This window comes from Scyliorhinus torazame, chromosome 16 (assembly GCF_047496885.1).
Source record: "Scyliorhinus torazame isolate Kashiwa2021f chromosome 16, sScyTor2.1, whole genome shotgun sequence".
NCBI lineage: Eukaryota > Metazoa > Chordata > Chondrichthyes > Carcharhiniformes > Scyliorhinidae > Scyliorhinus > Scyliorhinus torazame.
Window position 1 is genome coordinate 33,563,977 of NC_092722.1, and position 13,566 is coordinate 33,577,542.

General features: G+C 48.9%; 1 protein-coding gene across 1 annotated transcript in view; it reads right to left on the reverse strand.

The window, feature by feature from the left end:
• The window catches only part of acap3a (ArfGAP with coiled-coil, ankyrin repeat and PH domains 3a), a 369,480-nt gene that overhangs the window by 106,573 nt on the left and 249,341 nt on the right, over nt 1-13,566 (reverse strand). The window contains exon 5 of the mRNA XM_072478219.1: nt 3,853-3,911. Within this exon, the coding sequence (XP_072334320.1) occupies nt 3,853-3,911 (59 nt within the window). The remainder of the gene's footprint in view (nt 1-3,852; nt 3,912-13,566) is intronic.

Consider the following 13,566-nt stretch of genomic DNA (forward strand, 5'->3'; position numbering starts at 1 on the left):
CATCAGCTCCGTAAGAGGATGGCAGCGAGGGAAATAGGTGGAGTCAAGGATGGCAGGGGAACTACGGTGCGGAGTGCGGTGAAAGTGAATGAGGCATTCAAGGCCTTTTACGAGGAGCTGTATAGGTCCCAGCCCCCAAGGGGAAAAGAGGGGATGCGACGATTCTTGGACCAACTGAGGTTCCCGAGGGTGGAGGAGTGGGAGGTGGCTGGTTTGGGGGCGCCAATTGGGGTGGAGGAGCTGGTTAAAGGACTGGGGAGCATGCAGGCAGGGAAGGCCCCGGGGCCGGATGGGTTCCCAGTGGAGTTCTATAGGAAGTATGTAGACCTGTTAGCTCCGTTGCTGGTAAGGACCTTCAATGAAGCAAGGGAGGGGGGGACCCTGCCCCTGACAATGTCGAAGGCGACAATCTCTTTGATCCTGAAGCGGGATAAGGACCCACCGCAATGCGGGTCGTATAGACCGATCTCGCTCCTCAACGTAGATGCTACGTTGCTGGCAAAAATGTTGGCTACGAGGATTGAGGACTGTGTCCCGGGGGTGATTCACGAGGACCAGACGGTATTCGTAAAGGGTAGGCAGCTAAATACCAATGTGCAAAGGCTCCTAAAGGTGATAATGATGCCATCGGTGGAGGGAGAGGCGGAGATAGTTGCAGCTATGGACGCGGAGAAGGCCTTTGGCCGAGTGGCGTGGGAGTATCTCTGGGAAGTGTTGCGGAGGTTTCGGTTTGGAGAGGGGTTTATCAGTTGGGTTAAACTCCTATATAGAGCCCCGGTGGCGAGTGTGGTTACAAATCGGCGGAGGTCAGACTATATTCGGCTGTATCGAGGGACGAGGCAGGGCCCCTGTCCCCCCTGTTGTTTGCATTAGTAATTGAACCTTTGGCCATGGCTTTAAGGGAGTCTAGGAAATGGAGGGGGGTGGTCCGAGGGGGAGAGGAGCATCGAGTGTCGCTGTATGCAGACGGCCTGTTGCTGTATGTGGCGGACCCAGTGGAGGGGATGGTGGAGGTCATGCAGATCCTTAGGGAGTTTGGGGACTTCTCGGGCTATAAGCTCAATGTAGGGAAGAGCGAGCTCTTTGTGGTGCATCCGGGGGATCAGGGAAGAGGGATAGACGAACTACCGCTGAGGAGGGCGGATAGGAGCTTCCGATACTTGGGGATCCAGGTAGCTAGGAGCTGGGGGGCCCTGCACAAACATAACTTGACAAGGCTGGTGGAGCAGATGGAGGAGGACTTTAAACGGTGGGACATGTTGCCGCTCTCGCTGGCGGGCAGGGTACAGTCGATTAAAATGGTGGTCCTTCCGAGGTTTCTTTTTGTATTTCAATGCCTTTCAATTGTGATCACCAAGGCCTTTTTTAAGAGGGTAGGCAGGAGCATTATGAGCTTTGTGTGGGCGAGTAAGACCCCGAGGGTAAGGAGGGAGTTCCTGGAGCGAAGTAGGGATAGAGGAGGTCTGGCGTTGCCGAATCTGGGTGGCTACTATTGGGCAGCCAACGTGGCGATGATCCGTAAGTGGGTGATGGAGGGAGAGGGGGCGGCGTGGAAGAGGATGGAGATGGCGTCCTGCATAGAAACGAGCCCGGGGGCGCTGCTGACGGCACCGCTGCCGCTCTCGCCAACAAGGTACACCGCGAGCCCGGTGGTGGCGGCAACGCTAAAGATCTGGGGGCAGTGGAGATGGCACAAGGCTGCGATGGGAGCCTCGGTGTGGTCCCCGATCTGAGACAACCATCGGTTTGTCCCGGGAAGGATGGACGGGGGGTTTCAGAGCTGGCATAAGGCAGGGATTAAAAGAATGGGGGACCTGTTCATTGATGGGACGTTTGCGAGCTTAGGGGCGCTGGAGGAGAAGTTTGGGCTACCCCCGGGAAACGCTTTCAGGTACATGCAAGTAAGGGCGTTTGTGAGGCGGCAGGTGAGGGAATTCCCGCTGCTCCCGGCACAGGGGATTCAAGACAGGGTGATTTCGGGCGTATGGGTCGGAGAGGGCAAGGTGTCGGCGATATACCAGGAGATGAAAGAAGAGGGGGAGGCTTTGGTAGAGGAGCTGAAGGGTAAATGGGAAGAGGAGCTGGGGGAGGAGATTGAGGAGGGGCTGTGGGCTGATGCCCTAAGTAGGGTTAATTCCTCTTCCTCGTGTGCCAGGCTCAGCCTGATACAGTTTAAGGTAGTTCACAGAGCGCACATGACGGGGGCAAGGCTGAGTAGGTTCTTTGGGGTGGAGGACAGATGTGGGAGGTGCTCAGGAAGCCTGGCGAACCATGTCCATATGTTTTGGTCATGCCCGGCACTGGATTTTGAAATCCTAAGCTTCTCATCACCATTCCTTGATTAATCTCACTTTCTTTCTCCATATTGTTGCCATGTTTTCTGACGGCCTGTATTCTAGACCTGGGCTCTTTGCAAACGTTGCTTTTAGAAATAAACAGCTGTTTCACAGTGGGGGAACTTCCAACACAGTAGTTCCCAACCATAGCCACGCACTGTGGAAATGCCTGAGCAGGAGGTTTACCCAGGATTACATAGGATACACTGCATAGAAATGGTGCTGCCCTCCGGCTTCCTCCCATTGTTCCTCATCTAACTCCACCATCGTAACCCTCTAAGCCCCTCTCCCTCGTCGACTTGTCTAGTTTCCCTTTAACTGAATCACAGAATTGTTACAGTGCAGAAAAAGGCCATTCGGCCCATTGTGTCTGCACCGGCTCTCCAAACAAGCATTGTGACTTTGTGCCATCCCCATGCCTTTTCCCCGAACCCCTGCACACTGTTTCTATTCAAATAATCATCTAATCCCCTCTTGAATGCCTCGATTGAACCTGCCTCCACCACACTTCCAGGCAGTGCCCCAACCAGTCCCAATGGGTAGGGAGATCCATATTCTTGCCACCCTTTGGGAATATTTGCGCTGAAATTAAATTGTATTGTTCAAGGTCTTCATAATCTGCCATAGAACAATAAAGGTGGAGCAACTTGATGGTATCAAGCAAAACTTCACTCACGGCAGTTCCTGCTCACCTACAAACCCCACCTTGCAGATTGACTCCCTTGTCAATGGACTGATTCTATTGTTGGGTGATCCAGCTGAAGAGCAGCCATTGGAGGACGGTGGCCTTGCCTTAGCCCCCACGATTCCTCAACCTGTGAGTGTTATGACTCTCCAAAGAATCACCTCCTCCAATCCCAACATTGATATAGAATTCACCACAGTGCTGAGGGGGTCATTGGTTGGTTCTCATGATTAGGGTGGAGGTGTGGGCTCAGGTAAGGCGCTGTTTCCAAATGGCCGGTGCAGACACGATGGGCCGAATGGCCTTCTTCTGCACTGTAAATTCTATGATTCTATAAACAAATGTGTGACTACCTATATTGCAACGACATGGAAAGCACTTCATTGACTGTACAGTGCTTTGTGACATACTGGGCTTATGAAAAGGCGTGATATAAGTGCTGATTTTTCTTTTGCGACCAATCATGTTCTTTTTCAAATTCTGTGCATTTCCTGCCTTTATTTAATTGATAGGTTCTCTCTTTTTTAATCTTCTTGAGGAGATGGGAACTTGTCCGAAGCTAGCAGATAAAAACACACGATCGAATATACATAGATCTGTGTATATCAAGTCGTCCTGACACTGAGCTGCGTGTGGAACTTATACATAGTCCATTATTTCTCTACACCACTACTTCCTGTTATCTATTCTGCCCATCAAAATGCTTTTTAACAAAAAAAGAACAAGCACAGCTGTGAATCCATGAACTGGGACACTTCCAGTAATTTTATTTCATTCAGGGGCAAACAATTTCCAGGCAGAGGCTACCAGGAATGTTACTGGCGTACTTACTCTTTTACAAAGTTATGCAGCTGCAACCTGACAGACCTCTGAGCTTGATCGGAGAGAATCTGCAACGAGAAAAGGGACAACCGTTACTATCTGGGCTTTACTGCAACAGCATCCCCTATCTTAGAATGAGGACCATCTCGAGAGTTTAATCTGAAGACGTGACCTTGTGATCTGGTACTCCAGCAGCCCACAGATCTCAGGAAATAAAACAATAGTGTGTGTGTGTGTGTACCAGTCATCTCCTGAGGTGCACTTGCTGGGTGTCACTTCCCTCTGTGCCGTGCCAGATCACGAACTCGCTTTTATATATCTTCAAACGCCGCATTTGACACAGAGTAAGAGCACAGAACTAACTGCCACAGGTTCAGGTTAATCAAGCCTCGAGCGTGGTTAGAAAAAACTTGCATTCCTTATTCTGCTGCTACATTTTCCACTGGGGCCCATTGGACAGTAATAACAAGCGGGAATCAGTGATGGGTGGGATTTTCTGCGCGCCCCCCACTCCGCCCTTCAATACCTCCACTTTTGCCACATTGACTGTGGTGAAGCTAGGCCTGCATCGCACAGGGATCATACTCAGGTGCTTCCAAGTCTAAGGGGCAGGTCATTTGGGACTGAAATGAGGAGGAGCCCTTTCACTCAGAGGGTGGAACTCTCTGTCCCAGGAGCTGTGGAAGTCCAGTCATTGAGTATGTTCAAGGGCAGCACGGTGGCGCAGTGGTTAGCAAAGCAACCTCACGGCGCTGAGGACCCGGGTTCGATCCCGGCTCTGGGTCACTGGCCGTGTGGAGTTTGCGCATTCGCCCCGTGTTTGCGTGGGTTTCACCCCCACAACCCAAAGATGTGCAGGGTAGGTGGATTGGCCACACTAAATTGCTCCTTAATTGGAAAAATGAATTGGGTACTCTAAAATTTGTTTTAAGAAATAAAAATCGATCGATTTCCAAATATTAAAAGTATCAGCGATAAAGCCAGAAAATGGTGCTGAAGTCAAAAGTCAGCCATGATTTAATTGAATGGTGGGGTGGGGTCGAAGGGCTGATTGGCCTACTCCTGCTCCCATTTAGGTCTCCACAGCACAATACATGGTGGTATAGAGCAGGTGGCACACTCACCCATTCGAACTTTATGAAGTTACATGATGATGCTGCCAAGTCAAAACATTTGAAGGTTGCCAACTGTCCTGGACGGAGGGTTAATCTCCTGGGCAGTGCTGCTGACAACCTGTGCCTTGTGGCCATGATAAAAGATGCTGCAGTTCCCCAACTCTCTTTCTCACTGGGCAAAGACCCACCCTCGATGCTCCAGGATTGGTCATTGGATCTTTCTTGCTGAAGTCACCTCGTCCATTTTCATGCCCTCTACTGGTCACCAATCTGTGCCAATCGACAAGGAATTGTGTTCAGGCTGTCAAAGTGGCGACACACAAGAAACGATGATGCCCACTCGGGTTTTGTCCAGACTTGGAGTTTATTATTATAAATTCAAATTTCCAGTTATATGTAAAATGCAAGAGAATGAATGTCAATGTTTAAAGCAATCATTTTTCTAAGCTTATTGAAGTGGTGGCTGAGGTACCGCACTCTCAGGAAACCTTTACTTGAAGACTCTTTCCTCTGCATGGATCTCTCTTTGTCTCACAAGGTCAACTCAAACACTCATTTTAATGTTGTGCACTTTTTCTTTCTAATGGATGTGTGCCCTCTCCAGCCTCTCCGCACAGTAGTGTATGTCCTTCTTCCGTTACAAGAGTCAGGCACCCATGGTTGAGGCCCACAGCAGGAGTGCAGAGGCGTGTTCTGGTACAGAATAGTACCACGAGTGCCTTCCAGGTAGGTGCCTGTCCTATCTCAAAACACTAGGCCGCCAAAAGTACTCAATGCCCATGAGGGTCACCGTAACACCTCCTTAAAATAAAAATCCCTCTCCATTTTCGCCATCCCAAATGTCACATGATCAAGTGACATGTGATCAAACCTCCAGGAACATGTCCGACCACCACTGCTCATCCAAAACTTTTTGTATCAAGTCTCTCTATAATCCCTTGGATTACAAGCCATGGTTCAGACAGTGATCCATTTATCACAGTCTTGGAGTCAGCTTCTCAGTCATATTTCCATTCCTCCAAGTGTGGGAACTGCACATGAAGGAATGATACTCAGTAACCCTCACATGCTCCCCAGATGCAAAGAAATTACATTGTTACTCCAATAGTTACGGGAACGTTTAAGGGAAGGAATCCTCTTTGTATGTTTCTGAAAAAGGGCTGGGAATCAGGATAAACAACGAAACATAAGCAGCTGATACTTAAATCCGTCAGGATTATAGAATTATGCATTAATATTTATTGTGAGAATGAAGATGATTGAAGCAAATGCGTCAATGCATAAGACCAGACAGATTCTGCCAGATATGTAATAAATATTTGGCAGTGTAGTAACACATGTGATATTATATCGGAGCCAAATTGATGATAAATGAAATCCACTACCATTTCCTCTCCAGACTGTTAGTCAGCACCTTCAGTGCCTGTGATATTAATAGCACTATCACAGATATAAGCAATTAGCAGAAATTTGATCTGGCCCACTCCCCTCTGTTCCACTCCACCCCCGAAGGGATTGACTCATGCTGGGTACAAATCCACAGGCACTGGCCACCATCCAATCCCTCATCAAACCGACCATTCTTGATGTGGGGTTCAGGCATTGAGTGTTGGCAGGCCATTCTCCCACGGGGTGGCGGAGGGGTGGGGTGGGGTGGAATGGGGGGGTTGGAATTCACAGCTGCTTTCTCCTCTGTCACCATCGCCCCCGCCCGCACGCAGGCTTTCCTGCAGAAGTCTCTCAATGGAATTCAGGACTGAGAACTCTGCCTGGTGTTTCTCTTCACCCGAACCAGGGGAACTGAGGCTAGTTGGAATATTCCTATTGTCACCCTGCGTGGGTTCGGCTAAATAAGCGTTATGGATTAAGCTTCAAATCTTCCTGATTTATATCCAGTATTATTAGCAGCAAATTAGCCCCATAAACCCAGCTGCCTGTATTTACACAATTTCTGGATTGTAACTTGATCACATCCATCACCTTGGCAGTTAGCTACATCCATAATACTCTGCGATGATTCTAACCATGGAGGGATACAGTACATAGAATGGACTGGGCTACTTTGCAATCACTCAAGTTGAAGACCTTTAACAGATTGCAAGTCAACTGGACAACAAAATGACTGTGGGTAATAAACACCCACGAGGGTTGTTGCACACACACCCTTAAAATAAAAATAAATAGTCAGAGGTAAAGGTAAAGTTATCATAGTCCCAAATGACCATAGGCTGTTTTCCCCTTTGAAGATCACCACACCTCAGGTGAGGGGCAAGTTTGAGAAGGCGGGGAATAACCTAGTCAGAGGAGAACTTGCTAACAGCAGATGTGGCGTGTTACTGACCCGAAGAACTGCACTGATATCCAGGCAACTGAAAGGAATGACAAGTTTGACTCAATGCAGCTGATGAGGTTTAACTATAATGCCTGTTGCAATCTCATCTGCACTCAGTTGTGCATTCATGAAGTGAAAGTCATTCAAAACGGCTATGGGGTGATGTGAAAGAGCTGGCAGGGTGAGGGGCTGCAATCAATGGGTACCCCGGACTTAGGGGATATGTGAACCCCACAGCTGTTTTCAGTTCCTGGCTTGTGCCCACGAGGGAACATTGGGCCAATGCAGAACTCCAAAACCAATTGAAGCCGGGAGACAAAGTGCGAGGTGGGCAGATTGCGGCTCACAGCGGTTACCTGCGAGCATAAATCTGTGTTGAATGGCCCACCTCCTGACCCCACGAGAAACAGCTTCCCCCCTCTAGACAGCTGAACTCAGCAGTCTAATGGATACCCACTTATCTGGATTGACGGTGCTGTCCAGGACAAACCAACTACATGGTTGTCACGTCCGCTCAACTCAATACCCATTCCCTCCGTACACCGTCCCCTCACCACCCCCAATCCCTGAGTGCAGACTGTACAATCTACAGACTGCCCTGCAGTAAGGCCCTAAGATTACCACTGTTAAAAAGGACAGGAAATCACCAGAATAGGCCCACTCCAGATCACACACCATTCTGATGTTTACATAAACCTTGGAAGTTCCTATCCAACACCATCATGAGATAAGCATCAGTTTAATGACTGGAGTCAAAGAAAAGACCTACCAGCACCACAACTAGGGAATGGGCATTCAAAGGAATGTGAAACAGAGTCGTGGGCACTGCTGGGACTGCAAGGAGGTTTAGTGAAGACAGCCATGACGTTTGGACCCAGGTAAGTCGTGGATCTTGGATGCAGAGGGATCTGGAGGACTTGGGGGGGGGGGGGGGGCGGGTAGGGGGTTTAGAGGCCAGGTGGAGAGGAACAAGGGGGGGGGGGTTAACATCTTGAGGGGGGGTGTAGGGGTTCACCCTATCTCCCAGGAGATGTGCCCCGCTGCCCCCCTTCCATCCCACCTTTTCCACAAAGTTGTCTTAGAAATGGGCTTCTCACTCCCACCCGCTTGTTCAAGCCACGGGCAGCAAAATATTGGGGTCAGTTGGCTTGGTAACAAGCTCAATTGCCTGCTTATTGTTTGTTTTGAAATGGTGAGTGGGCTGCCTGCCATTTTATGGGGACCGGGTTGGGGGTAGGCGGAAATGTGGTGGACTCGCCACGCATCATATCCTACCTGCCCTCCCCCACCACCGGAAACAAGACCAGGGGGAGTCTTTGAAATCCAGCCAAGAGTTCAAATCCCACCAGGCAGCTGGGGGAATTTGAGTTCAATTAATTCATTAAAAAGGCCCATCTCATTCATAATGATCACTAAACTCCTGGATAGCCGGAAATGCCCACCACGTTTCACTAATGCCCTTCAGGCGAACAAATCTGTCATCCTTACCCAGTCTGGATTATGTGTGGCTCCAGACCTACTGCAATGTGATTGTCTCTAAGGACTGGGCGGGACGGTGGCACAGTGGTTAGCACTGCTGCCTCACAGCGCCAGGGACCCGGGTTCCGGCCTTGGGTGACTGTGTGGAGTTTGCACTTTCTCCCCGTGTCCATGTGGGTTTCCTCTGGGGGCTCTGGTTTTCTCCCACAGTCCAAAGACGTGCAGTTTAGGTGGGGTTGTGGGGATAGGGAGGGGGAGTGGGCCTAGGTTGGATTCTTCCTCAGAGGGTCGGTGTAGGCCCGATGGGCCAAATGGCCTTCTTCTGCACTGCATTGTAGGGATTCTGTGGATTAGGAGCAATTATACACACTGGGTGAAATGCATGGATGAGATCAATCTCTCTCGGTGCAAATGTCCTCAACAGCAACTCAGTGTTTTTGCTGACTGAAGGTATTATTTGAAGGATAATTTAAGGATGGTAACCGCCCCAGGTATATTTATGGTCGGGAAGCAGCCACAACCAGGGCAGCTGTTTGGTGAGGCAGATGCCATGGTAGCATCATACACAATACACTAGCAGTCAGTTAATGGCAGGAGCCAGATGATGATTTGGTTCCTTCAAAAGGCATATTGTGGGGTGGTCTATCCCATCATGTTAAGCCCTCTTTGGACCCTGTCAATCTCTTTTCAAGGGTTACATGTGCCATTAGAGGACAAGGCAAAGATCAGGCAAGAAAGAAAGATCCTTTAACCAGAAGTATGATGCAGCCCAGATCCTCCCAGGTGAATGGAATTATGTCGCTGGGCTTGTCTTTGTAGAGGTAGCATTCTGTTTCAGAGGGAAGTCGTTTGACTTCAGCATTTTGAACAGAAATGTCATTTCTACCACGCTGTCTCAAATACTGAGAAGCACAGTTACACAAACTGCACCCATTCACAGATTTACGAGTCACACTCTTTCAATTCTTTCCATTTCTTTATTTAATGAGATGTATCATTATCATAAAGTTTTGAAACCCCTCCATTCCACAGAAAGTCATCATCTCGTCATATTTGCTACATTAGGGCAGCACGGTGGCACAGTGGGTAGCACAGCTGCCTCGCGGCACCGAGGTCCCAAGTTCAATCCCGGCTCTGGGTCACTGCCCGTATGGAGTTTGCACATTCTCCCTGTGTTTGCGTGGGTTTCGCCCCCACAGCCCAAATGTTGTGCAGGTTAGGTGGATTGGGCACGCTAAATTGCCCCTTCATTGGAAAATATTAATTGGGTACACTAAATTTGAAGAAAAACACCAAAAAACATTTGCTACATTAAAGGGCAGCACGGTAGCACAGTGGCTAGCACTGTGGCTTCACAGCGCCAGGGTCCCAGGTTCGATTCCCCGCTGGGTCACTGTCTGTGCGGAGTCTGCACTTTCTCCCCGTGTCTGCGTGGGTTTCCTCCGGGTGCTCCGGCTTCCTCCCACAGTCCAAAGACATGCAGGTTAGGTGCATTGGCCATGATAAATTGCCCTTAGTTTCCAAAAAGGTTAGGAGGGCGTATTGGGTTATGGGGATAGGGTGGAAGTGAGGGCTTAAAGTGGGTCGGTGCAGACTCGATGGGTCAAATGGCCTCCTTCTGCATTGTATGTTATATGTTCTATGTATTGCAATGAGAAGTCAAAAGATTGGCCGTCCGTTTGTCTACACAAATCACTAAAGTCCAAGGTACCGGTATAAAACAATGGGGTGGCACAGTGGTTAGCACTGCTGCCTGATGGTGCTGAGGACCCGGGTTCGATCCCAGCCCCAGGTCACTGTCCGTGTGGAGTTTGCACATTCTCCCCGTGTCTGCGTGGGTCACACCCCCACAACCTAAAGATGTGCAGGGTAGGTGGATTGGCCACACTAAATTGACCCTTAATTGGGAAAAAAAGGAATGCTTGCGTTGATCTCAAAGCAGTCAGAATACAAATGGAAAGATTTCATAAGACTAGCTTGTGTGCAAATCCAGTTCCATGGAATTATAGATAATGGTAAAGTTAGTTGACATAACATTGGTATACGCAGAGCCTGCCTGTAATCTGGTATATAGAAAAGAAATATGTATAAAACTGGTATAACTAATATTATTACAGATAAAACTAAAGTGATTCTGAAACCGGTAAACTCGGCGACATATTTCACTTGCAATCATTAAACGTTCCTTAATTATGACAATATTTTGTTGGTGTCCCTCAAACTGGAAAGGTGCCAGTGGGCAGCTTGCCAATGGTAACATTAGATTTGCAGTTGGCAAGCAGCCCACAAGTAAAGTGTGTTGATTCGCTCCGCTGCTCTGCCTCGTGCATGATTAGGGCAAAGATATTTCACTGTGATTGTCCACCAGGTGACTGCTGGCTCTGAAGGAAAACATGGTCCAAGCGACAATGACTGTGCTGCAGGACACGAGGAATCCAACACCACACCTTCTGGATAATCGGGTTACTAGTGTTGAGCGGCAAACGCCTGCAGGATTATGTGCGTTATAGTGTATATATTTGGGAGGTATTGCTTCCAACTTCACGTTCCCCCGCGATAATTTAGTAACGTGGAATCATAAAATTCTGGAATCGTCTTGGAATCAGACAGCACTGAACAAGGCCATTCGGCCCATCATGCTGCCAGCAGCCTTATGAGAGAGCCTTCCAATCAATACCACTGTCTTTTCTTTTCGCAGAGCCCTGCACGTTTGTTTATCAAATTCCCTTTTGAAGGTTGCTATTGAATCTGCTTTCATCACCCTTTCACTCAGTACATTTCAGATCTCTCCCGGGTTTGTCCTGGGGCTAAATAGAAGAATGTTTCTCTTGGTATTGCTGGAGTCGAGAACAATAGTGATATCAGCAGGCATAATACCCTGGGATCGTAGTTGTAATATCATTTCTGAGAGTAAAATACATATTTATATTGCTACTTTTACTTGAACTGGTGCTACTCTACATTGGACATCCGTGTATTGGAGCAACAACAGACAGAGGGATATCTCAGTGGGCAGTGGCGATGTTAGAGTGTGGCTGTTTTCCAAAGAAAATGTTCGTTAACAATTTTGCCACACAACAAACTGCACAAGGGCAACTGCCGAACATCTTTAGCTTCCCGGGGAGACCATCCTAAGACCATAAGACCATAAGACATAGGAGTGGAAGTAAGGCCATTCGGCCCATCGAGTCCACTCCACCATTCAATCATGGCTGATTTCAACTCCATTTACCTGCTCTCTCTCCATAGCCCTTAATTCCTCGAGAAATCAAGAATTTATCAACTTCTGTCTTGAAGACACTCAACGTCCCGGCCTCCACCGCCCTCTGTGGCAATGAATTCCACAGGAGCTGCGGGGGAACAGACACGCTTAATAAATTGTAGCGCACAAAGACTCCGTGAGACGAATAGAGTGAAGTCGATGAGGCTTTATTAAGCGTGTCTGTTCCCCCGCAGCTCGATAGTAGAATGGCCTGCGGGGGAGGACTCCGGCTTCTTATACTCCGCCTTCAGGGCGGAGCTAGAGGTCAACGGCCAACCAGGACCCGGGATCTGTCAGCCAATGACATTAGGGCTTCCAGTCCCACATGACCCCTAATACATACTACCACACCCACCACTCTCTGGCTGAAGAAATTTCTCCTCATCTCTGTTCTGAAGTGACTCCCCTTTATTCTAAGGCTGTGCCCCCCGGGTCCTAGTCTCCCCTGCTAATGGAAACAACTTCCCTATATCCACCCTATCTAAGCCATTCATTATCTTGTAAGTTTCTATTAGATCTCCCCTCAACCTCCTAAACTCCAATGAATATAATCCCAGGATCCTCAGACGTTCATCGTATGTTAGGCCTACCATTCCTGGGATCATCCGTGTGAATCTCCGCTGGACCCGCTCCTGGATGGTCACAGACACCCCACCCCAACCCAAGCCTTGGAAGAGTCTGAATGTGGTGGCTCAAGACATACACTGGAGGCTTCCAGTAGTTAACCAAGGGGTTTATTGATGAAAGGCAAAGACCGTTAGGTAACAGGCACAGAACACTATACAATAGTCGTAACACTTCCGCTCTAGGGTCCACACTGCCCGGGGTCCTGATCCCAGGGCCCCAAGCAAACTCCCTATTGGCTGGGTTTGTGCACTCCCGCTCGATTGGCCCCAAGCCGGTCACTTGGTTTGTGGAGCCTGCCCCCTTAAAGGGGCTGCGCTATCACACCAATAGACAAAATCCTAATTATTATACATAGTTTTTCTTCTTTGACCATGACAACCACTGGTATGTGTTATGGTTAAAACACTTCAGAATGTTGTGGGATGCAGCTCCCTGCGGCAACAAAGAGTAAGTGCAAAGAATTATGGGATAGAATCATTGACTGGTTAGTGCACAGAAGGAGGCCATTTGGCATCTCATGTCCATGGAGTCTCTGCCAGAGCAATTCACTGATTCACAGTTGGAAGCCATAACTGAATGTGCCTCCACCACACATAAATTAAGTCCCGAAACCCTGGATCTGTTCTGCATCCTCGTCAAGGCCTTCACGTCCTTTCCAAAGTTTGGTGCCCTAAATTGATCACAATACAATGGTTGCAGTTGAACCAATATTTGAGAAAGGTTTATCGCAACTTCTTGATTGTGGCCTATGGGCAGGATGTTCCCCCCTCCCCCACAGGGTGTTTCCGATGCAGAGGCAGCTCACCATTAGCTGTTGGCCTTATCTTCCTGCCCCGCTGAAGGCTACGGCTTTCTCTGCATGGTCCGCCCCGCCACACCCCGCTGCTAGGGAAACCCACCAGGGGGGG